The sequence below is a fragment of the Lepisma saccharinum genome, chromosome 15 (assembly GCF_977018435.1).
Source record: "Lepisma saccharinum chromosome 15, izLepSacc3.1, whole genome shotgun sequence".
Classification (NCBI taxonomy): domain Eukaryota; kingdom Metazoa; phylum Arthropoda; class Insecta; order Zygentoma; family Lepismatidae; genus Lepisma; species Lepisma saccharinum.
In genome coordinates this window covers 20066824-20092221 of record NC_139243.1, presented here as the reverse complement: position 1 = coordinate 20092221, position 25398 = coordinate 20066824, and the positions used below count along the sequence as shown (strand labels likewise).

The window sequence follows — 25398 nt, the reverse complement described above, 5'->3', positions numbered from 1 at the left end:
ATAAGACAAATATTACATACTATGAATATGCATGAAACAGAGACTTGCGCAATGAAGGAAAGATACAAGTAAGATGCGGGCAGCAGAGGTGAAATGCTTAACCTGCCGTTACTCGCATGTGAGCTCTGCGCTCACTTACATTTTCAAATGCTTGTAATTTGAGCTTCGTGGAAGCGTGAGACACAAGCTTTCGTCTACCTTCCTTTCCGAGTATCCCACAATCCGAAATATGAGCCGTCTTTGTTTCAGTTGTGTCTGAGGAGCAACAGGAAGAGAGCATGGTGCTCGCCCACGAGAAACTGTATTTTCACCTGGTAATGAGTTACAATAGATTTTCTTTGCTTCTTAAAGAAAGTAAGTGAAGCATTTAAACGTTTATTATTCACAAACAAAATACACACATATATCATAAAATTCCTGATCGGAGTCAGGATCTTTACAAATATGAAAATATGTAGGGTGACAGACTGCACAAGCCTGTGATCGATTGGTGAAATCCTCAAGCAACACGTGTCACCTGTTGGTTGTCGCTTCGGTGTGAATTCTCTCTTAATTTCTTTCATATTTCTATCCTTTCAAGTTTGAAACCTTCTGAGAACAAATGCATTGAATATAAATGTCACATTTTATCCTTTTAAGCTTTATAACTTGGGACAAATGTTGTGAGGTTTTTTTAATGCTTGAAACTTCTTGGACAGCCTGAAGAAGCATTTTAAAAATATTTTTCTTAGTGTGGAAAAATGTTTATGCGAACATTCAAGAAAATGTTTAACTTACGTAATTTTTTTCACACTGTCCTTGTTGCCATGTTAATAAAGCATTAAAATGCTGACCAAGGCCAACTTTTATAGTATAAAAAATACATAAAATACATTTATTGTTTAGTTTCGTCTGAAGAAGACCCTGTTAGAGGGTGGAAATGTTACGTTTTTATGTATATTTTTTGTATATAAGCTATAATAAAGGTACAAGGCGTATTTTTAAAGTAAGTACCATTTTGAAATTCCGCCGCTGCATCGCTGCGGTCGGTGTCCCGTGCATGCGCACTGTGTACCTACATCTGTTGGCAAGCCACAGACGCCTTTGCGGCAACAATCGATCGTGTATACATTTGCTTTTGCGTATTTAAAATGCCTCCGCCGATTGAGAATCCCGCCGACTGTGAAATACGCGCTGTTATTCATTTACTTAGTGCTAAACGCGTGAAAGCAGTTGAAATTCACCGTCAGATTTGTGAAATGTACGGACAAAACATTACGAGTGATGGAATGGTACGCAAATGGATAAGAGCTTTCAAAGATGGCCGAAAGAATTTTCATGACGAGGAACGGAGTGGGCGACCCTCAGTGATCACTGTCGATTTGGTGCAGAAAGTTGACGAAAAAGTGAAAGAGAACAGACGCTTCATGATTTCTTCGTTATCAGAGGAGTTCCCTGAAGTTTCAAGAAGTGTTATCTACGAAATTGTTACCAAACGCTTAAACTATCGAAAATTGTGCTCACGATGGGTACCAAAAATGTTAACTGAGGCGCACAAAAGCAAACGCTTAGGTAGCGCCTTTACTTTTCTTGTCAAGATCTCATCGCATCATTTGGCTGGGAACAATTTGATCATCCTCCATACTGCCCTGATCTAGCACCCAGTGACTACCACGTGTTTCTGCAACTGAAGAAGCATCTCGGAGGTCAGCGCCACGATGACGACGATAGCCTCAAAACGGCCGCGTTGCAGTGGCTGTCAACTCAGGCGGCAAACTTCTATGACGACGGAATACAAAAGCTTGTTGTTCGATATGATAAGTGCCTTAATATTGGTGGCAATGATGTGGAAAAGTAGATAAAAGTGTGGTCTTTCATGTAACAATAAAATTGTTACAAAAAAGTTTACTTGTTTTTTGTACATATCAAAACGGTACTTACTTAAAAAATACGCCTCGTATTTCATTATAAACTTTAGCTAATATGTGAATAGCTTTTGTTTGTTTTACTGTAGCTGCAAAAATGTGTGAATTTATTGAATGTAACAGAAGGCAGTGTAGGGTAGATTTTAGCACTGTGAAGGCAAACCTTTGAATTTGAATCAAGTTGCAGCTGTTGCTTCATTATTTTTTCATTTTTGTGATTTATCTACAGTGGTAGAAATTTGATGCAATGTTATAAAAATATAACAAAAGTATTTGTTTGCGAATCTTGAGAGAGGTAATTTTGGTATAAATATAACTGCATTACCTTAGGATTTTCCCCAATTACAGCATGGAACATATCATCAACCACTTCTGAGATCTTGGAGTGAGGTTTTGCACGTTTCAACTGTTTGCCTACAGTGTCCTGAAAAGTATGGAAGTCATTATTATCTGATCCCTCCAAATTAACTTCTACAACTAATTGCTAAGTTAGAAGGATGTAATTAAAAATTGTGGATATCCAAAGGATATCTTATATCTTGGCTCTTAAGTGAACATGATAATACAGCAAGCATGCAATAATTTTCGTCACATATCTAGATGACAAGAATGGATGATATTCAACTTGACGTTATCACTAGACCTCTCATTTTAGGTATTTAACCTATTTTTTCCTTTGCAGGTAAATGAGAAATAAAAAGTTACATCAGCGTTTCATTAAAAAATGCAACAACTGATGAAGTTTTATAGTGCCTAAAATAACCTATTTTGCTTGTTAGAACCTATTTTAGGTTCTTGTGCCCAAATCAAACCTTTTCTTAGGTTTTTGTATATTTTTTAAGGTTTTCTATTATTGTTACATCCCACAGAGGTATTTGTTCTGTTTTGTAATGAAAAAATTCAATGACTAACTTGTTTGAAACATTCTCTTAGAGAGCAAAATTGCTAATGATACAAGCATTAGTTTTACAACAATTAGTGGATCATTTTGAAAATGATGCATAGAAATAGAAATTTGGTTAGAAAATTAATATTTTTGATGGTTATATATCTATTAAAATTTCTCACAGTCCCTTTGAAATTTTGTTTTTAACAATTGTATCTAATTAGTATTTTTCAGGAACTATGAACCATTTTAGGTTTTTTGGAACCTACTTCAGGATTCTTTTAGTCTAATTTAATATTTTTAAAACCTATTTTAGTAACCTAAAAGTACATTTTTTAGAACCTAAAAATCCAAGGTCTAGTTTCCCCCTGTTTGGGGAAAAACAGCGTAAAGTCCTGTAAACAGATATGAGATGCCTTCTTACAGTGAGAAAATTTGCAGTATTTTATGCATATACATTCCTCATATGATCATGATAATCATGCCTTGAACAACAACCATACACACAATGCTTACATGGCATGGCATGTTTCCAACACAGGATCTAATCTGTTTGCATGAAATATGATGATGGATGTGATTTCGTGTAATGAATTATAATGGAAGTTGTTCTCCGAATAGTATTAATTTGATATAAAAGCAGAATCACACTGAACTGAAAAAGTCTGGGTAACAAATATTCACTATGAAGACAAATTGACATTGATTGAGGAAAAATATAAGCAATGAATACTCGGTATAAAAGCAAATTGGCATTAAAAACAACAAATTATATGTAATTGCAGAATGACATTTAAGTGTGATGAAATCTAGGTGACTAATATTTCGTATAAAAGCAGATAGGCATCAGAAATATGTAGGCAACAAGTATTGGGTACAAGGGCATTCAAGTGTGAAAAACTCTAGGTGACTATTATTCAGTATAAAGCAGGTAGGCTAAGCAACAAAAATTTAGTATAACAGTAGATTGGCATTAAAGTGAGTAAAAAAATAAAAATATGAAATTAATTTATTATTCTATTCTTCACGTTTTACTCACCTGGAAATCTTTATAGTATTCCTCCCCGTAACTTAGTTGAATGTCACTTGGACATTTCCTCCACAGCTCATCTAACTTTCCCTTTATGAAATTTTCTTCAGAGATAGGAGTCCTAGAAGAGAACAGACAAAGTAGTTACCTCACTTGTACACTGTTTTGCAAAAATTCCATATTTTCTAATCAGTTATCTGGGTTCTAGCAAGCAATAGTGGACCAGAAACATTTCAATGTTATTCCAATGCTCATCTATATTTTGACATTTACAAGTAAAAAGTCGAACCAAAGTAATTTTCAAAAACATGAAAACTTCTCTTCAAAGTATAATAGTTTTGTGATTTCATATTAATTTGCAGCATTCATTTTCAAACATGGAACTAGTCATTCAACAAGCATTTCATAATTATATTAAAGAAAGCTTTAAAATCTGAAATATTACCTGAAGAAATGATAAATTCTGCTTGTTTCTCATAATTTGGTGTCAACTTGAAACATAATTGACAAAAAAGGTACACAATTTAGAAGAATTTAACCTATGTCATTTTGAGTGATTGATAGAAATTTGAGCAGACTTCTATGTTGGAGTGGTTATCACAGGGCACTAGAACACCAGGGTTCCCTGGTTTGAACTGCGTGTTCTTTGTGAGTGTCCCATCATCAGTTTCATCATATCACTCATCCTCATCTTTGCAATTAACCAAAAAGTAAGATAAACCAAATCAATCTATCATTTGATAGAAATTTGTAAACCAGTCAAGCATACAAAACATTCAATTTGAATTACTTTGCACTACTTCAAATAACAATCAAACTTGTATTGCATTAGAATTTTCTTCATTACAAATACACAACTTACTTGTACATTGTGGGTTCTATAGTGTGGACTGTGATAGAAAATTTCTTCATCTCCCTCCTTAGAGCATCTGCGAAGGAAACAGCTGCATGTTTGGACATGGAGTATGCAGAGAAACCAGGTATGGTGTATCGTCCTGTGTGAGAAATGCACAAAAATTACATTATATCCAGCCAGAGTTCTAAAAGTGGCATCAATTCTAGTTCTTCCATTTGTACATTCCTTATCACAGAACCACTAAATGGCGTGTCTGTGAAATGTTAGCGACCCTACAAACTCACCACAAAGGTGTGAAAGTAACATATCTTATAATAGAATCCAAGATATGCATATGAAACAATTCACTATAGTTCCGCCAGGCCTGGAAACGGCATGGAGACTGCCTTTATGGCAGCGACCTTGTGTTGCAGCATCTACCTGGGAAGGAACTCAGGGTCAAACAGCCAATTAGGTCCACCACTTTTACAAGAGCCGACAATGTTAAAATTCCCCCTTCACAAAGCAGCCAGTAGGGAAACAGGATTTTTTTCAAAATAACCGTTCTGCTCTGTGATTGCACACCAGTTAGTACGGTGGTGGAATTATAATGTCACTCATGGCTCCATTCAAAGGAACTCTAAAATAATTTTTTTCAGTTGATTCTAAAAAAATGTTAGTAGTTTGTGACTATTTGGTTTAAACTCACCAATTTTCCTTTCATCTTCAAAACAATCAAAGGTTTCAAATTTCCTTGCATTCTACATAATTAGAACATTGCAAATCAAGACATTTTCAATGTATGCAAGGAATTATGAAAAATCAACTGTTTACAACAAATTTGTATAAGATTAGATGGAGGACATTGTAACAGATAATACTAAATATAATTAATTTACATATTACAGTGTTAGTTAAAATGACTTCGAACTTTCAAGGAGATAAAAATTTCCTCTATAGATTAGGATAGAAATATGTGATATTAGCTGAAAGATCCTATCACACATGGATATCTATTAACAAAACAAGGAAACTGAGTTGTGGATTATTTTTAAGAACACTCAAAGTTCATTTAAAGTGCATTTACTCATACTTCAATGTTAAGGAAAAATGTACAATTCTTATCATGTAATTGAATTAAATTAGATAAGCATGAGGAAACATGACTATATTTCCTTGAAGATGAGTGAAAAACAAATATTCTTATTTGTAATAATTTGACAAATTTCCCAATATTGTACTTTTATTACTTTAGGGAGCAGAAGCATTAAATTATATATAATCCTTTTTACATAACTACCTTGTGCAAATGTAAAACTACACTTGCACTCTGCAACATGCCCTAAAGTTCTATGGATAGGGGAGAACGTAGGACATCACACATTCCCAACCTCAGTCATTTGCAGAGGTGGTGTGATCAGCACCTTAACCCCATAGGTACCCATTATTAGAGACTGGGAGAAACCCAGAACTGCTTCAGGCATCCTGTGTTGCCTGCAAATTCCCACCTTAGATCACTGACTCTCAAAATCGATCCATGGTCTTCCATGTGTACAGTTCAGATGTTCTACTGACTGGACCAATTAATTCTTCTATACTGTGTTTAGTTCATATGAATTATTTTGTAAGTAAGAACCAAGGAAATAAATTAGAACTAGGATTTAGAGGAGGTTACTGGTATTAAATATTTACAATATTACCTAAACCCCTTATACAGTATGTAACATTGTTATTCGTACACATAGAATTTCCGAGAAAAAATGTCATATCTACTAGTAAATATAATCATTTTCATATGTACCTGGAAATTAATGAAGGTTTCACAAACAAATGTCAATAAAAATGTATGTTCAAAGTGTATAAACAGAGCATATAATTTGTGTGAAAAGAGAAAAACATGCTGTTTCATGCAACATTGTTATTCGTACAGGCAAGAGTTTCAATCTTCCTTGCATACAGTGCCACCGCTATTCGGGCGATTTCGTGCAATTTGCAACTTCATAACAAGTTTAAACATGCAGGTGCTCTCCCCGTCAAGCGAAATGCTGGCGTAGGTATTGTTGTAGACCTATCATCTATCTATCAGCATGTTCGAAATGGGCAAGGTGAAGGAACTTAGTTCCGATCTGAAGGATGTTATTATAAATTTGGACCTTAGAGGTTATTCGTTAAGAAAAATTGGACAAACAGTCAATAATCACACTCCACAGTTCAATACATAGTAAACAAATTTAGAGAGAAAGGTTCATTTATTGATGGTATCATGGATGCATATGTCTATTTGGATATATTGAAGAACAATGTAAAGCAGAGTGCCCAAAAAATGGACATGCTGCCTATCTACAGATTCCAACAAGACAATGACAGTAAGCATAAGGTGTGAGTTAACCAGGCGCGGTTGGCTGTATAGCGCAAATGTGCAGTGAACCCCCAGTAATATACAAAATAAACAATAACTGAGAAGTTCATAAGCGTAGAGTGCCAAATTCTCTTAGTGAGAAGAAGAAACCGCGGGCCAGAGCCACTCAGCTCCCCTCTAGTTCCGTTTCCTGCAAAGTCTCCGCTGAACCTCCGCACGCCAACCCCTACCATGCTAAAAGCTTAGGACGGCTAGCAGAAGCTCGACGCGTACATATGGCGAAAATACATGCAGTCGGCTACTCCAGGAAGGTCGTCTCGTCAAAACGGACATGCGCAGTTCGTAGGATCACCAGCGAGCTGGAGTCAACCACGCTCTTCTCTCTTCCAGTGTTGCACTATGTGTTTCAATTTGAATTCATTTGGCATTCTCTTTGTATTTTTATATTTTACAAGACTTATTAGATTAATGAAGAGGGTGTAATATAAATGTAGAGGTGACCCCAAACGAAAGCTAGAAGTAAAGATGATGGGACAAATAAGATAAATATGATAGAAAACAACTTGCCTACACATTCAGAGTTTTCATCTTTAAGATGGAAACACTTCAGGTGGAAGAAGCCGAAAAGTCAAAAATAGCGCGAGGGCGAGGGGTTGCTTATCGGACAAGACTTAAACAACCTTTTGGTCTTCTTACGTCAGACTAAATGCTTTCGTTGACATGTTAGGCTATTTATATACACTCAATTTTCGGGGCTTACCGTGCTTGACCAAAAATGTAATATTTGCTATTTATTCAAGCCTAACCTAACAATGAAGGCATTTCGCACTTACGTCAGAAGACGACCAAAAAGTTATTTGGGTTTCGTGCGATCAGTTATACTCTAGCGCGAGAGGGTGTTCGAAGGGACACGCCCATTTAACTTTGTTACGTGTCATTGTCTGCATACTTGTTAGTTTGTTTTGAAGTGCATGGCTGGTGATTGAAATATATATGGCATAGTGATACGTTGAGTGAAGTGAGGTGGATTGTGTATTGGAAGGAGTGTAGTTGTTGCTGTGCGAGAAGTTAACATATTGAATCGAATCTAATCACTTTGATTTAGCAATATACTTTCGAATAGTTATATAAGAATTATCTTGTAATCAAGGGGTCTTGGGTTCGATTACTGATACATACTCATTTTAGCAGGCAGAGATTTGTATTTTTAACTGTAGGTTCAGGATCCAGTTCCAATAATATAGTCTATTTGACAGTGGTGGGACCAGAAAAGAGTTGGCAAGAGTGGAAGAGGCAAAATTGAGGCGAGAATATTTTCTGAATTCTGAGATACCCCTAAATACAATACCATACGAAAATCTTAAATTAAAATGATCGCCCCCTACACACACACTCCTTGGTGCTGTCACTGTTATCTCAACATAAAGCAAATTAACTTTGTCAGTAATCTACCGGCCAAAATTTGATAATTTTCCCAGTACTATTTTTACGAACCAAAGCGTGTAGTGTCTCAAAAGGTTTAGATAAGTCCACTTTGCATAATTTTGGTGAACCCCCAGGAAAATTATGCACGAGCCGCGCCTGGAGTTAACATGAATTGGCCAATATGGAATGTGCCCAAACTACTACAAACACCAGCTCAAAGTCCAGACTTAAATCCCTTGAGCATTTATGGGCAATTTTGAAGAGGCGAGTCCATAAAGCAGGCGTCAAGTCCAAACAAGAGTTGACAACTGTTGTACAAGCCGAGTGGAATAAAATAAGCTCTGAAACATGTCGGAAACTGGTAAATTCTATGAAGAACAGGTGTCATTCAGTAATTAAAACCAAAGGATACCAGTAGCGTAGCATACTAATACGCCCATACGCCCGGCGTTCCCTGATTTAAAATTTTAAAAATGCGTAAATGCTGTAAATATAAAGTAAAACGTGACTAATTATATACATCTTTGAGCATAATGGCATTATAAAAGCTATTTTTCGCGATCCGTCTACAACACTCCACTAACAGCTCTCCTTGTAGCATTTCTCTAATGTCTTTGCTTGCCGGACGCCGGCTAGGTTTGGCGTACAGGACCATGCCTGCCTGTAGGCAGAGAGAAGGAGGGAAAGCTTGTGGCCAGTGTTGCCAATCTCCGAATGCAGAATTTCCCTTTTACCAGTGTAAAATTTCCCTTTTTCGACCTAAATTTCCCTCGATTTTCAAAACACATCTGAAGCTGTATCTTTGTATTACTATAACTGTTAATCAGGATCGTATATAAGGGGGTTTAGTGGGTTCAAACCCCCCATTGAATAAAATACTAGAAACTGATCATAGTTTCATAATATAATTATCCTAAAATAAACATTTGAATTTTAAAATAAAACACTAATGTATCGAAAAAAATCCCCAAACCAAAAAAAAAAATTCTTCTGCGGAGCAATGATTGTCGGATTTTGAAACCCACCCATTGTCAAAGCTTAGCTAGGGGCCTGCTGTTAATATTCTTCTTTTGACGCCTGTTTTGCCTGAAGAACAAACATTATTATTATTATTAAATATTTATGAAAATCATAAAGCTATGCACCTACACTTACATTCGTTACCTTTAACTGGTTGTAGCCAGCCTTTGAACTGCGGGTCTTCCTGCCACTCAATACGAAATTTTTTCACATGTTTCCCAGATATCTTTTCATCCGCATATAAATCCCCACGTCGTTTTCGAACCTTTTTGGGAGTTGCAGGTAGCTTCCTATTAGTCACCTCTTCCATTCTCCTTGCAACGACACAGGACACGCAAAGTTACACACCTATAGCCACTAAGACACGTTCTGAAATGATGGATGGAACAAGGAAAGAAGTTGAAAATCGCATCACAAATTCTTTCCAGGTGCAGGGCGGCTCGTGCCTTGAGGCCTTTCTATGAAACGCGACAAATATAAGACTGACCGGTCAAGGTCATCTATAACAGGGAGAAAGATGCTTACTGAAAAGTGTCACTGTTGCTAACTATTCATTTGGAAAAAGTACACGCTGAAAAAAAATTCGAACTTTTTAAAAGAACGAAAATGTGAGTTTAAATTTCCCTGTTTTTTAGCTATTTTTCATTAAATTTCCCTTTTCCCTTTTCACCCTCAAATTTCCCTGTGCCTAGGGAAATTTCCCTGCTTTTGGCACCACTGCTTGTGGCTTGGATTTCTACAGCACGGGCGAAATGCTCTCGCCATACGCGGGCGTACGGAGACCTGATTGGTTCTAGGGGTCATGTGACCTTTCCTGCCTTCCGATTCAAGGCGCTGTACTTCCGATGCAGACGACAGAAGTAGAATTCCTACCCGGTTTTTCGCGCTCGTGCCTCTGCTCATGCTGTGTGATGCTACAATAAGCAATATTGACTGACGTATCTTTCTTTAATGACCACTGCATCGTGTAATTTATCGCAAGAACAGTGAAGTGCATTAAAAACTAAAAGAACAAAAAGTTTTTGTCAAACAAGTTGATAAAGTCCTCATGGTAGAAGTTCAGCCTGTGGCTGCTCTATGTGGCTGCTCTACCACCTAACCCACAAAACTATTTATTTAAAAAAATATTTTTTCGTTAGTATCTAACTGCCTAATATTGTGCCAGTGGAAATGTTCAGTATTCGTTTCAAAACTCTTAACATTGTATGATCTCTTGACAAAATTATTATAAAATGTTTATCAGCATTCTCAAGATACAATAAACAGTGGTCTGAAACTCTGAATTACTACTAATAGGCACTGTTACGTCAGTAGAGTGTACGATTGTTGGATCATCCATCCCCCTCCCTTCGTATCAGTGTGTTTTGCACAGCGCGAGAGGTTTTCGGTTCGAATTCCGAGCCTACGCATGTTTGTTCTTTGTGAGTGTCTCTTCATCAACTTCATCAATATCATCACTCATATTCATATTTGCGATTAGCCAAAAGTGATAGAAAGCGAAGTAAAATAAACCAAATCATTCAATAGTTGTATCATCCACAACAATGAAGTCTACTGTTGTTCTAAAGGCGCTTGTGATTGAGGTAGGTTTTTTAATTACTTGCGTCATGCCGAAAGGTTTCCTTGATTATAAAATACTGTTTTGCTACACATGTGTTACGTGTGAAGCAAAATACTCCGAATGGTGTGTGGTGTTTCTGACTTGAGCAATCTAATTAAAAATGGTATAGAACACCAGTGCTCCAAGCATTTATTGCACACTGAGGCATCTTATTTTCTACATAAAACAAGCATGGATCATGTTTTATCGGAACCCGGCTGACTTAATGTAATAAACACAATGAGATTGTGATTTTAAATAGACAATACATATGTCGGCTAATTCCATAAGTAAACTCTTAAGCAAAAAGAAAAATAAAAAAAATAGGCCTACCCTTCCTTCTAACTTGGCGTTCCCATCCGAAATGCTCATGCTACGCCACTGAAGGATACGCATCAAAGTATTAGAACTGTCAGTCAATTTGCTCTGAATATACTTTTTTCTTTATATTATTAAGTGTACGAATAGAAAAGTTGTACAAAAATGGCATGTTTCTCTCTGTTTCATTTAATTTATTATTGTCATTGGTTATACAGAATGTAGGTAAGATTTTATGTTCCTAATGATATTAGTTATTGAATTGTAAAGAAACAATTTTGAAAAAAGTGTATTTCCTTTCAGATATTAAAGCATTTTCTTTGAAAATCCGTGTGTACGAATAAGAATGTTACATACTGTAGTATTTACTTTATACATGTCATACAGAAAAGCCAGAATGTTATAAAAGTAACAGTATTAAAGTAGGAGATAATAATAAATAATAATAATAACCCACCTGCAAGACTGGCGACTATCACAACTCTTCCCGAGGAATCTCTGAGCAGTGGCAAAAATGCCTTTGTCACACGAATAGGCCCTAGAGCATTCACATCCAAAATGTATTTGAACACTTCAACTGGGCACCATTCGATTTCAGTCACAGCTGCTACTCCTGCATTGTTAACAATGCCCCACAACACTGAAAACATAAATGCACATTAGAATGTTACACACATCCCATGATAAGTTATCAGAGAAGACAAGGCAAATGATGTCGCTCCAAGCATTATTACATGAAAATTGTTGAGGGTGTGTGTGTGTGTGTGTTTTGTAGTCAGTGGGGCCAGCTTATACGGACGCATGGAGCTCGAGCCCAACCATAATTTGTAGTCGTCGTTGTTGTTATTATTGTTATATATTGTCGTGATTTGTGGTGCAGTTCTTATTGAAATCGTAATCCACTTAGTACACCCAAATGTCAACCTCACTTCCACATAGTACACCCTGGACTGCTTTTTGCAAATTGTATACCGCCATACTGCCACTTTGTTTACCACAACGTGAGAATTCTAATCCTTAAGAAAAAAAAACATAGGGCGTAGAAGAAAAACAACCCAAATGCCTACTGCTATCTTCGATGTCGATTGCACCTTACTTTCCGGACAACCTCCATACCCTAGGTGTTCATTTAACCAAATATACTCAATCCACGCGTTATCCGGAGGCCCGGATTTTTATCTGTAGAGATCAGTGTTTAAAACATTGTGAGATCATTTTTAACGCAATTTCAATTATTCAAACAGTTACTTATTTAAAAATATTTCAAATATCTTCCAGTTTGGGGCCCTTTTTCAAAGCAGGTGGAGGCCGGTGTTGTAGCCCCCATCCCAAACCCTTCCTGCACAGCGCGCTACGACGCCAGGACTCCGGGGTTCGAATCCCGACCTGGGTGTTATTAGCGAGTGTTCCTTGATCGATTTCATCATATCATCACTCATCCTCATCTTCGCGATTAGCCTAAAGTGGCAGAAATGCCAAGAAAAATAAATCAAATCATTCATTCAAAGTTTCCCTGGGCAGACTTCCGTGACGGAGCGGTTAGTTGACACAGCGCCCTACGGCGCCAAGTGTCCCGGCATGGGTTTTCTTTGTGATTTGTCCATTTTTTTTTCAATTCCATCATATACTAATCACTCATCCTCATCGTCCCAATTAGCAGATTGGCAGAAAAGCGATGCTAAGTAACAAGAATGAAATTAAACCAAAGTCCCCCTAAATCCGGACCTGATCATTGGCTTTTCACCCATTGGAAACCGTAGTATGTCTATGGTAGTCACCAACGGTCTCTGTAGCTCGATTTTCGTATGTTCACGACTGTTACGCCATCTGATAACATTTGTGTCAGTTTGAGATTTCGGTTGTTTTCCGTGAATGGCTATCATGTTGTATTGGTGATATAAGATTGATGTCTGCTTTATTGTGTGCTTATGTTGTTTCCAAAAAATGCAGTGCTATGAAGTTTTGCTCCAATGAAAATATTAAGTTACCTTGATGAAACGTAAGAGCATAGGTATTGTGATAATTGTAGGAAGCACTCAAAAAATGAGCCTGGCCATTGAATCGTCATTTTTTCCAGTTCAGACATGTAAGTATTAATGATATAACATATACTGTTGCACACTTATTTTATCATCGTATTCTTGTAATATTTGTCTTATATTCCTTTCATTGACACAAATAATTAGGTTTATTAGATTTTATGCTCAGATATTTAAAAATGTACCGGTACACATTCTGTTGCGTATCGCCAGAAAATACATTTTCCGTCCCGCACACCCCTATCTATGATAGTCAACGTAAACGTTCTCTCGTTATTTTGTTGGACATGGCATGGCAGTTAACTGCTGTAACTGACAACCTGTAAATCGCAGAAAACAATATTCTTTGTAATAAAATATCGCTACAATTTCACCATTCGAATTACATGAACTAGAATATCTCAGCGAGGCAGGGGGTTAAGTCCCATCCTGTCTCCCCCTGCGGCCGCCCTTTTATTATACCTAACCCAACATATTCACGGAAGTATCCGGCAGTCGGATGATTGGCTATTTAAAGTTGTGCGTCATTTTTTAAACAACCACATCGGTTTATTGTGATAAGGGTTATGGTTGTACGAGGGTCACTATTTATATTTTGAGCCTTGGCAACACTGATTGAAGTTAGGCGCGATTTGACGTTTTCACGGAATCGTCTGGCATTATTGACCATAACGTACTTCAAATGTTTTGTCAATAGCTTCATTTGTGTTGTTTATGTTGCATTGGAGATTGCGCGACAACAATAAAATGGAATTAACTCGTGAACATTTTCGTGCGATGATTTTTTACGATTTTCAACGTGGATTATTAAGACAAGAGTGCATCGATCAACTTACTTCCACATTTGGCGATGAAGCCCCATCCTTTGCCACTGTGAAACGCTGGTATAACGAATTTAATCGTGGCAGCCATTCGCTCACCGACGAGATTCGCGAAGGTCGTCCAAAATCAGTTGTTGTTCAAGAAAACATTGATGCTGTGCAAAACCTAATACTGCAAGATCGTCGTGTGACATACTGTGAGATTGAGGCAACCATAGGCATTAGTTCCACCAGCATATATAAAATATTACATGATCATTTATCTGTGAAAAAGGTATGTTCTCGTTGGATCCCACACAATTTGACAAAAACTCAAAAAGACGCTCGCGTCAATTGGTGCAAACAAATGCTCAATAAATACAATCGTGGTGCTTCAAAAGACGTATATAAGATTGTAACAGGTGACGAATCATGGATATATGCATATGAGCCGGAACGTAAACAGCAGTCGACTGTATGGGTGTTTCAACATGAACCCAATCCAACAAAAGTTGTTCGCGCTCGAAGCACATCGAAACAAATGGTCGCCTGTTTTTTCGGGAAAACTGGTCATGTGGCTACTGTGCCTTTAGAGGAACGTAGAACGGTCAACTCTGAATGGTACACAACAATTTGTTTGCCAGAAGTCTTCGGTCAAATACGGAAAACAAACAAACGCCGTCGGATCATTCTTCATCAAGACAATGCCAGCTGTCACACATCTCGTCTAACAACCGACTTTATGAACAGTCAAAAAATCGAATTGATGGGTCATCCGCCGTACAGTCCTGATTTGGCACCCAATGACTTCTTCTTGTTCCCGAATGTCAAGAATAAATTGCGTGGACAACGATTTTCGTCGGCGGAAGACGCCGTTGATGCGTTCAAAAACCATATTATGGAGGTGTCTCAAGAAGATTGGAAAAACTGCTTTGACAAATGGTTCGAACGAATGCAAAACTGTATTGAGCATAAAGGAGAATACTTCGAAAAACAAGACAGCAGTTTTCAATGCCAAATTCCTGTTTTTTTCATTGTTAGGCTCAAAATATAAATAGTGACCCTCGTATAACTCAATACATGCTTGAAATAATTTCTTATTTAAGTCGGGAAATAAATCAAACAAAGAAGGCCAGATCTCCAAACGTAGATAAGAAAGCACGAGACGTTCAGGCGAGTAGCGTAGCTATGAGTGTTGCCCTTGCACACTTGTGTTATACTCATCTGACTCTCCCACGTAGCTTCTCTTTCCGCATTCTGTTACCGAGAAAGAAAGTGAAGTGGAAAACCAAGGTCACAGCGAGTGTAGATACTCCTGATGCCTTGAGGTTTTAAAAGTCAAGTCTTAAAACATCCCGAGCTCAGTGTTATCAGACATCTCAGCAAGATGTAGTTAAAAGAGGAAAAGACTTTAGTCAGAAAAATACTTCGTACAGGAATCGAATTTCGTTAATAACCAGGTTACATGAAAAGGAGTTATTGAATATTACAGTGTTATGTCCGTTCAAGTATATTACGTATATACATTTACAGTGGGATCCATGAGTATTACCGTGCAAATTGTCCATGACGGTTTTAATTAATTTTTCTCTTGCATCCTGTGTGTTTTTAAGAGATGGATTTTTATGTATGCTGGTGCAGAAGTTGTCAACAGCTTGTTTTGGGTTTTATTTTAATTCTTGAAGCTCTTATTGGGTCAAATAAAGTGCACGAACATGGTGATGGACAATATTACAATATTACAGTGTTATGTCCGTTCAAGTAACACTCATGGATCCCACTGTACTATACACCTTGCAAATGCAAATGCGAGCTTCTTACTTTACCATTAAATTTTAGTTTCTAGCATGAATGTAGTACGTACTATTTCTATTCGTTTCGGATTTTCCGAGGCTGTACCCCGAAATAATTATCCAGAATGAAAAACTAAACTAAAACTGCTATTGTCGAGGTCAAAATAATTCGGACTTTTTAAAATCAAGTAAATACTAAAGAATCAACGTGTTAGTTTGTTCCTTTCTAATCAATCTCTCTTGCTCGAGTTTAGTCTTTCTTTATCCCCCGTTTCTCTCGTGTGTGTTTATTGCTGCTTTTCTATCTATTTATTTCTTTCCTTAGATTATCTCTCCCTCTTTTATCTTTCTCTCTCTCTCTCTCTCTCTCTCTCTCTCTTTTCTTCACTCTCCCTCATCTGTTTCTATCCATTTTTTGTTTCTCTCTCTCTCTCTCTCTATTAATTTCATTTCTCTCTCGCGTATGTTTACCATTTTATTTTTGTCTTCTATTAATTTACTTTCTCTCTCTTCGTTCTTTCTACCTCCTTTTTTCTCTCTCTCACACTTTCTCATTTGTCTTTCCACACGCTTTATAGTTTGTTTTCTGTCTCTCTCTATCTTTATTTCTCTCTCTTTTCTGGAATGAACGCATAGTTCATTGAACGGGCTTGTCGAAACTGATTCACACTGGTATCCAATGTATAACTATAACATTACTTTACTATAATATAATTAACTTTCTTTCATTCACAGTAAGAATATACCTAGAAATTGGGAGAAAATAGTTACCAGATATTTTGTCGTTTTAGTGAATTTTTCGAAAGATAGAAAAACAACTCATTCAAATATTGTGGTTAAAACGTTTAAAAATATGTTTTTAAAAAGTCTCACGTGTTTTAGACGCATAATGAATTTGCTTTGAAACATGCCAACGATATTTTGGAAATATTATATTTCACGGCAACAAAATAACAACAATGCACATTGATATACAGAAAATAACTTTTATGTGAAAAAAAGTGCGTTTTGGAAAATGTTTGACAATGGCGTAACGAAGGTATTGGCTAATGGGGATATATATTCAAATTCATGTGTAAGCTTCATATTTAGACAATACCAAAATAAAATTCTGGCGTTTGAACATGGTATTTAAATATTTAACAAAAGAAGTGGAAAAAAGAAGTTTTAGAGTTAAACGTGCATTCTACACAGTACCTCTATTGCCGAGCGTGGCCTGGACATATTTCGCAGCCTCTCGAACGTCGTCCTCTTTGGTGACGTCAAGCTTCAAGACGACGAGGTTTGCGGAGCATTTCTTGCGCAGTTCCATCGCCCCGTCTCCATCGGAGTTGAGGCAGGCGGCGTAAACCTTCACTCCCGCAGCGTCCAAGCGAAGGGCCAACTTATGACCGAAGCCGGAGTCGCACCCTGGCGGTGAAAAATTAAACCAATCCATTGAATAACTGCACATAACATGCACCTCTCTATAATTACACATCATAAAACCCTGGTTTTTTCCTTTATGATTAAACATTTTGATTTGGTTTGCTTTATTTTACTTCTACCACTTTTTGGCTAATCGCGAAGAGAAGATATGATTAAATTAATGAAAGGACACTCACAAGGAGCACCAAGGCCTCGATTCGAACCCAGGAACAGTGGCGTCGTAGCGCACTGTGCTAACCACTCCGCCACAGAGGTCGGCATTGATGTTTTAACATTAAGATAAATGAAAATATATTAAAATGGTAAAAAATTCCATTTCACTACGACATAGTTACCTATTTTAATCCTCACCGTCATGAAACATCAATTTCATGGTCAAGGCCAAATTGTAGCCAGGTTCATAATAGGTAATAATCTTAATTTAGTAATGAATAGTAATAATTTCAACAGTAATTGCCATAGCGAATTATTATTATTAGTATATCTTAACAAATATTCTTAGGTACACCAGCCGGATCCTGTAGCCGGAAAGGTAGCACTTCGCACACCCCAAGGGTCCCGGGTTCGAATCCTGCTCGGGCTTGGATGTTTGTGAATGTCCATTCATCATTCCATCACTCATCCCCATCTTCGCAAATTAACCAAGAGGCACAAAACGCGAAGTAAAATAAACTAAATCAATTAGGTACACCAGATAAACAAATTTTAGGCTCAAATGCTTTTCTTTGTTCTTTTTTCGATTTCAAATCATAAATACACTGAAATTATATAATACTAGTTATGCTAATAATTATTGTAACTTATATTCACTTCAGTCAATGAACATTTCGGATATTAGGGAGAAATTTTAGTTCCGAAATTTGTTGTGCGACTTCTAACAAAGAAGAAGAAGAATTCAAATACGAAAACTATGATATTCTTAGAAATAAGTGGTGGGATATGAAAATGCGAGACTTTGCATTTTGCACTCAACTTTTCTGTTGGCTATTCTGCAGAAATATTAATAAACTTCAATGTATTTTCTTCGATGGTCACAAGAACAGAGTTAAACTATACTGCTTTCGTCCCAGTTCATATTGTAGATGATTGTGGCGGTTTTTTCTTTGGCGGGGTTGGGGTGAAAGTGGATTGATTGATTGATTGAATTAAAATTGTTGGCTGCTTCGGCGCATATGACCATTTTGCATCCTTCAATGTATGCGGGGAAATATAACCTTATCGAAAATTCTGACTTAAAAATTTAAAACACGAGGTGTAAAAAGCTCCGTGAGAAAAGTTATGCAAGGTTGTAACGGGACCTGTGCGAGACAAACGCAACGTATTACAAAGTAAGAAACAACTAAAATATTCCTGACAGACAGTGAAATAAACCAGCTCTTCTCAAAAAGCTAAAATATGTGTTCAAACACTTTGTTGTCTGTCATCTTCACAGTTGGGAAGATGAAAAGTCTGTCTGAGAAAAGCAAGGATATGCCGGATACTTAAAATGACGTTACAAACATGACACATTGGAGGGTCCAGCCCTTACAGCAAATAACCATGTGCTAGACGGCTGTGTCTAATACGCAGGCGAGTGAAAATAACTTCTCGATGACGACGAACACCATGCATCTATGGTGAGCTTAATGGGAGGTCAAAGTGGAATGCATGTAGCCATGGCAGTATTTGGTGGAGGGAGGGCTAGGGGGCTTGAGCCCCTGGGCGCTATCTATACAAAGAAACCTCCACTGGGAAGGTGTTGAAAAGGGGCAAAAACGCAAAGAATATCCAAAGACTGTGACATAAAAATGGAAAATAGAGAAGAAAAGGAAATACAGTAGAACCTCGTTATTCCGGACCTCGATAAGCCGGACTTCGCTTAATCCGGATAGACAAAAGGCCAAAAAAAACAGTTCAAGGTTTTAAATGTAGCTAGAAGTCAACAAGATTGATTGATTGAGTTGGTGTTTTAAGTCCACTTATGCACTGTAAGGCTAATCTGGACTGGACCTACAGTTTAAAGTGGGATCTGAACCACTATGTGCCTCCATCGGGTATCGAATCCGGGACCCCTTGATTACAAGGCGACGACGCTACAACTGCGCCATCGGGAAAGCCACAGAAGTCAACAAGAGAAATTTACAAAGAAAAGGCAGTCCACCACTGATGAAATTCTGTTTCCCGCAGACTTTGTACTGTACTGTATAGTGTATTTAGGCCTATGCCCTTTAAATACACCATAACAAATGTGTTTTGTTGCTATAAACGGAGTTTTAATGCTCTTTCTACTGTTCTTTTAGGTTATTTCAGTTAATCCGGACTTTCGTTAAACCAGTCAACTTATCCCCCCAATTAGTACGGATTAACGAGGTTTTACTGTAGAAAGTATCAAGAGAGGAAAGGATGGGAAATAAAGAATCACCAGAGAAAATGGAATTCTGAAAAGTAAGATAAAACCTGGAAATAAAATGAAAGAGGAAAATCTTATAAAGTAGACCCAAAGAAAGACTTGAGGGGGCGGGGGGGCAGCAAAATGACAGAAGAAATAAAAAGGGAAGAAAATAAATGAGAAATGCACGATGACACGATGGAAGCAGAAAGAATAGAATTATATAACATTTGAGTTTGAACACGACAGTAATAAATTCTCGCTTGAGCATCGCGTTGACAGGTGAAACATTCTGAAGGTCAAAGGGGCGTTCTGATTTCTCGAGGTAATTGCAGTCTACAACTCCTTGTAGAAATACTGTCACGAACTCTGAGAAAGATATACGTAAGTTAAGATTGACTGGGTTGGATGGGTGTTTTAAGTGGTCGACTCTCGCCACCAAAGTTCCTGAGTTCGAGTCCCGGCCTGGGCATGGGTGTTGTGACCAACTGTCCAGTTCAGAATAAGGTCGGGCTCAGAGTGTTCTCTTTCATAATCATTCAGAACACTACATAGTAATAGCCAATTACAGTTTCATCCTCTACAACAAATATGTACATGATGAATAATGCACTTGCTGTCGAAAAAAAACATAACAACATTGGAGCTGCATTTTCTTGCTTCTTGGTAAATTTAGCAACTTTCATTCTGCGATTTGTCATTTCGTAGGAGGACCGTAGTGAAGATGCTCTGTATTGCCGTCCACAAAATTGGAAATCAAGATATGTTTATTCCTGCAAGCAGTTTTCCAAATGCCTTTAATGAAACTTGATATTCACTCGCTGCTTCATAACCATTACGTAACAACACCCTTACACCTCCCCTCACGACATGGCGTCATACATCATGTAAATTTCGTATAAACTTTGGCGAATAATGATTAGCAAATTACTTAGTCTCAAACGATAAGTGGCCGGCCATTGTTGATCTGGCGCAACGTTCCCGTATGATTTTAGAACACATTGTAATAAACTAATGTTGCGATCATACTGGGGTAGGTGTACTTGATCATTGGAATGGCCTTTCCTCAAGTTATATAATTGAAAATATGTAAGAAAACGTCTAGTTTTTCCCATTTTTGATCGAAATGCGTCTACAGTACTATGAAAATCTTGGGGGTGTGTGCATCTATACATACAGGGTGGGCGAAAAGTCACTTTATATGTTAATAGCATAGTACAGTTAGACATGTAGATAAACATTGTTATGAATACAAAAACAATACAAAAACAGTATATTTTTTACTATTGTTGAGCAGATTGACTCTTTATTATTAGTGCATCGGATGCACACAAGTACATGGCGACGCATCAAACTTTGCATCGAACATGGAGGAGTGCACACTGACGTTGTTGATCAATGAACCTTGAACCTTTGTAACAATGTTAATATGTTATTCACAATAAATGTTAATGTTAACCAGACATTGTTTATTCAAAATAAATGTTGAAATTTAAAAAAAATACTGTTTTGTATTCATAACAATGTGTATCTACATGTCTAACTGTACTATGCTATTAACATGTAAAGGGACTTTTCGCCCACCCACATACATACACAAGAACGCATATATTTTTCTTTACTCTCTTATATGGGTGCAGTCCACTAGCGCACAAAAATGTGAAAGTGTGTGCTCGTGGTATATGAAAGGTGCCACGAGCGCACAACATCCAATGCTGCGTTGCCACATCTATGATTGTGTAATGGCTAGGTTAGGTTAGGTTCAGTAGCGAAGCGTAGTCTTACGAAGGAGGCAAGCAATGTTTCAGTACAACAAAACATGTAGTACAACGACATGCCGAGGGGAAAGATTCAAGGTTTATAGCCTCATTTACCCAGTCGCTGGATTTGTCAAAATATCGTAATAAAGTGACTGTACTAAAAATAAACCATATGATCCGCAAACGTCACATTTACTTTTTTAAAAAAATCCAGGTAACGTTATTCATATGATATTAAACGTTTTGCATATGCGAACTTTCCGCATACGACTAAAGGGAGACGGAATTTCTTACTTACTTATTAGTACCTTTATTTGTTCATTATTATTTAATATGGTCAAACGGTGACCAAACCGATTTAGATAAAAAAAAAAATGGGAATCATTTGTTTATTTTACGCTGCATGATGTAATTTAGTATTTTTGGGCACCCTAAAACCGCATTGGAGTAACTTAAACACTAAATAAAAAGTTAAACACAAACAATAAAAAAATCATTTCAAAGCAAAGAAACACATGCATAGACGATGTACTCACCACAATAAATTTCAAACTCTTGGTGTTGGTCGACCCCCTTCCACGATTTTCATTTTAACACTTATCTCTCTCGAGCTAAACGAAGCAATTTTCAATTGCTCAATAATACACCCGCACTTCACATCAACCGTTCCTAAATACGCGTTCATTCCGATAAATTCACAGCACAAAACACGAAGCAACAAACACTCACACTATCCCACGCGCTTTCCACAACTGCAAATACAAGCATCCACACAAGATCAAATTGAAAATCTCTGAAACAACAGAAAGTGATACCAACCTATTTCCTTAATTTTATCCGTCACAAAGGAAAGATATATCAGTTTGGAGATAAAAATTACGCGGAGGAATCAGAATCATTTCAGCAGAACGAGTATGTACATTAATATTTAAGTAATAAAGTGTCATTCAATGGCGTGCCCGGGGTGAAGGGGGGGGGGTGGATGGTAGACATAACCCCCTTTTGGCCCAGTATATCTAAGAAAAAACGTCAAAGGAAGGAAAAGATGACAAAATGTGGACCGTAAAAAGACCCTGGGAACACCACTTGCGTCATAATAATAGAACTTAAAACATATTCGGGCCTCCCCGATGGCGCAGTGGTAGTGTCGTCGCCTTGTAATCAAGGGGTTCTGGGTTCGATACCCGGTGGAGGCACAAGTGTTTCAGATCCCATTTTAAACTGTAGGTCCGGTCCCGATTAGCCTTACTGTGCATAAAGTGGACTTAAAACAACAAATCAATCATTAAAACATATTCTTGTGCTCATAAAATGCAGAATGTATACGATTTACTTCTATGCCATGTACAAATATCAGTAGATAGTTCTTTCTCAGATAGCTTTATTTTCACCCCAAGTTTTATTCAAAAGCAGTCAATTTATTGATTGTAAAATTTGTGAAAGAGCTCACTTGAATTACTGCGTAAATAATTTGGCAGTTGCAAACACTGGTAGTGGTCATCACTTCTGGCGTAATTTGAGCTGGACCGACCAGGAAGCAGGGTGCGGGACCAAGGTCCGTCCAATCTTCCCTCCCTCCCTGAGAAAACTCTTCACGGGGGTGCAGAAATTCCACTGCCCCAACTCCCAATGTCAACTTTTTTTACGCGTTTTATATTTCGCGAAATCTAAAATAATTTGTAATATAATATGATATATATGGAATTTAGAACAGTGATAATAACTTCTTTTAGTTATTTTATGACTAACAATTATTATTATATTTGCGATCTTGTTTACGTGTTCATGAAGACAAATATTCGTTACTAGTTTTTTGCTGGCAACGTACCCATAGATGAATCCTTCTGCTTTCGGTTGAACTCGGCTATTTTCGGGAATCACGCAAGCTCGGAAAGCACAGCTTTTTGTAGAAGCTTTGTGGACGGGTTCCACCAAAATTTCACGCTTCGCCATGTGACTCCTTCGGAGGCCTTATTTTCCCGCAGAACGGCTGCAAGCATTGAGGCTGGTGCTTGCTACAGAGCTGCTGGGGGAGTTTGCGGCCGCATTTTTTCGCGAAATCGAGTGCGATGGAAACTAAATACGGTTAGAACATTAAGTACATTAAATGATATTCGAATTATGCAAGCAGTGCTTGCATTGCTTGTACTATATCTTCGCCTCTGGTTAGGTTAGCTTCGACTATGTTTCTGGGGTCTACTGGTGTCTCCCTTATTCTGCAGCGATACCTTGCCAGTCTTACGAGGCCAAATTCTTTATGAGATAGTGAGGATATTTAAATGGAATAGGTGTTATGAATATAGTCATTCACATAATATATGATACATAATATGTCAACTTATAAGGACCCAACTGGGGTCCCTTGAAAGACAAAAACAGTTGACACAACGTGGCAACATCGCCATGGATTTTTTGCGCTCGTGGTATACATTTTTAATCACAAACGCACGCAGCCTTTTGTTTGTGCGCTCCCGGCCTATGGTCTTGCTATACGGAAAGGAATTTTGGACTGTAAATCTACTTACCTTATATTTCCAAATTTAAAGGATACATACCGAGTGTACCATAAAGGGGTTTACACTATTTGAATGTTAATAACAGAGAAAGTATTACAGATAACCTGATGGAACTTTTTGAATCTGGATCTGTCATGATTAGTGCTTGTTGCCATTCATTTGTTTTTCTTTAATTTCAGTTCAGTTGCCAGTAGTGACAAGTAATTGACAAGATGGCTGGGAACCTTTCCGTTGAGCAACGGAAGTGGATTTGAAAGTGTTTTTGGAAATGTGAGAACATGAAAGAATCGCAGAGAGGATGGAGGGCAGAATTTGATGTATGGACTTCTTGGGGGATCTTGTGAAAGTTTGTACCACTGCTTCCATCCCTCTTTCGTCCGATACTGATTTCTTCCTGCCACACCGTCCCAGATCACACACAGTTCCTTCCCTCTCAAACTTGTCGCGTAATTTCGTAATTGTTACACGTGACGGTGGCGCAGTATCAAATTCTGCCCTCCATCGTCTCTGCACTTCTTTCATGTTCTCACATTTCCAAAAACACTTTCAAATCCACTTCCGTTGCTCAACGGAAAGGTTCCCGGCCATCTTGTAAATTACTTGTCACTACTGGCAACTGAACTGAAATTAAAGAAAAAACAAATGAATGGCAACAAGCACTAATCATGACAGATCCAGATACAACAAGTTCCATCAGGTTATCTGTAATACTTTCTCTGTTATTAACATTCAAATAGTGTAAACCCCTTTGTGGGACACTTTGTATTTAATTACAAATGTAAAGAAAATTATCTAAATTTTGATGGTCATTGGTGAAAAAATGACAGCCTACTTGTTGTTATTAGAGTAGTAACTATATGGAAGAAAGTGACTGTAAAAATTATAGAAACTGTTGATGTAACAGAGTTACATTTTGAGTGACGTAAATATAAGTCGGTTGCAAAATTTAGACCTACCAAATACGAAAACTATGATATTCTTAGAAATAAGTGGTGGGATATGAAAATTGATCAACTCGTTTGTGACCGCGAGATAAAAGAAATCGATGAAAAGCGACATGTCGATATCTCGAAAACTTGAATGTGCAATTCGATAATTTTCCGAAGTTGAAGACCTGGCAGACGCTTCATTTAACGCAGCATAAATTATTTTGTTTTACCCGTTCGTGCGTCGATTTATTGAAAGTCAAGAAATTATACAGTTTCCCATTGCGATATCTCTGAAACCATTAGAGTTATTAATATGAATTTGATTGATTGAGTGAGTTGGTGTTTTAAGTCCACTTTATGCACAGTAAGGTAAATCGGGACTGGCCGT

At 37.5% G+C, this 25398-nt stretch overlaps 1 protein-coding gene across 2 annotated transcripts in view; it reads right to left on the bottom strand.

The window, feature by feature from the left end:
* LOC145999631 (short-chain dehydrogenase/reductase family 9C member 7-like) overlaps nucleotides 1–25398 on the bottom strand; it is a 66794-nt gene that overhangs the window by 2999 nt on the left and 38397 nt on the right. For both annotated transcript variants that reach the window (XM_083136722.1, XM_083136724.1), the window contains exons 2-6: nucleotides 17207–17419; nucleotides 11835–12017; nucleotides 4683–4815; nucleotides 3830–3941; nucleotides 2230–2328 (exon numbers count right to left, since the gene is read on the bottom strand). In XM_083136722.1, the coding sequence (XP_082992848.1) occupies nucleotides 2230–2328; nucleotides 3830–3941; nucleotides 4683–4815; nucleotides 11835–12017; nucleotides 17207–17419 (740 nt within the window). The remainder of the gene's footprint in view (nucleotides 1–2229; nucleotides 2329–3829; nucleotides 3942–4682; nucleotides 4816–11834; nucleotides 12018–17206; nucleotides 17420–25398) is intronic.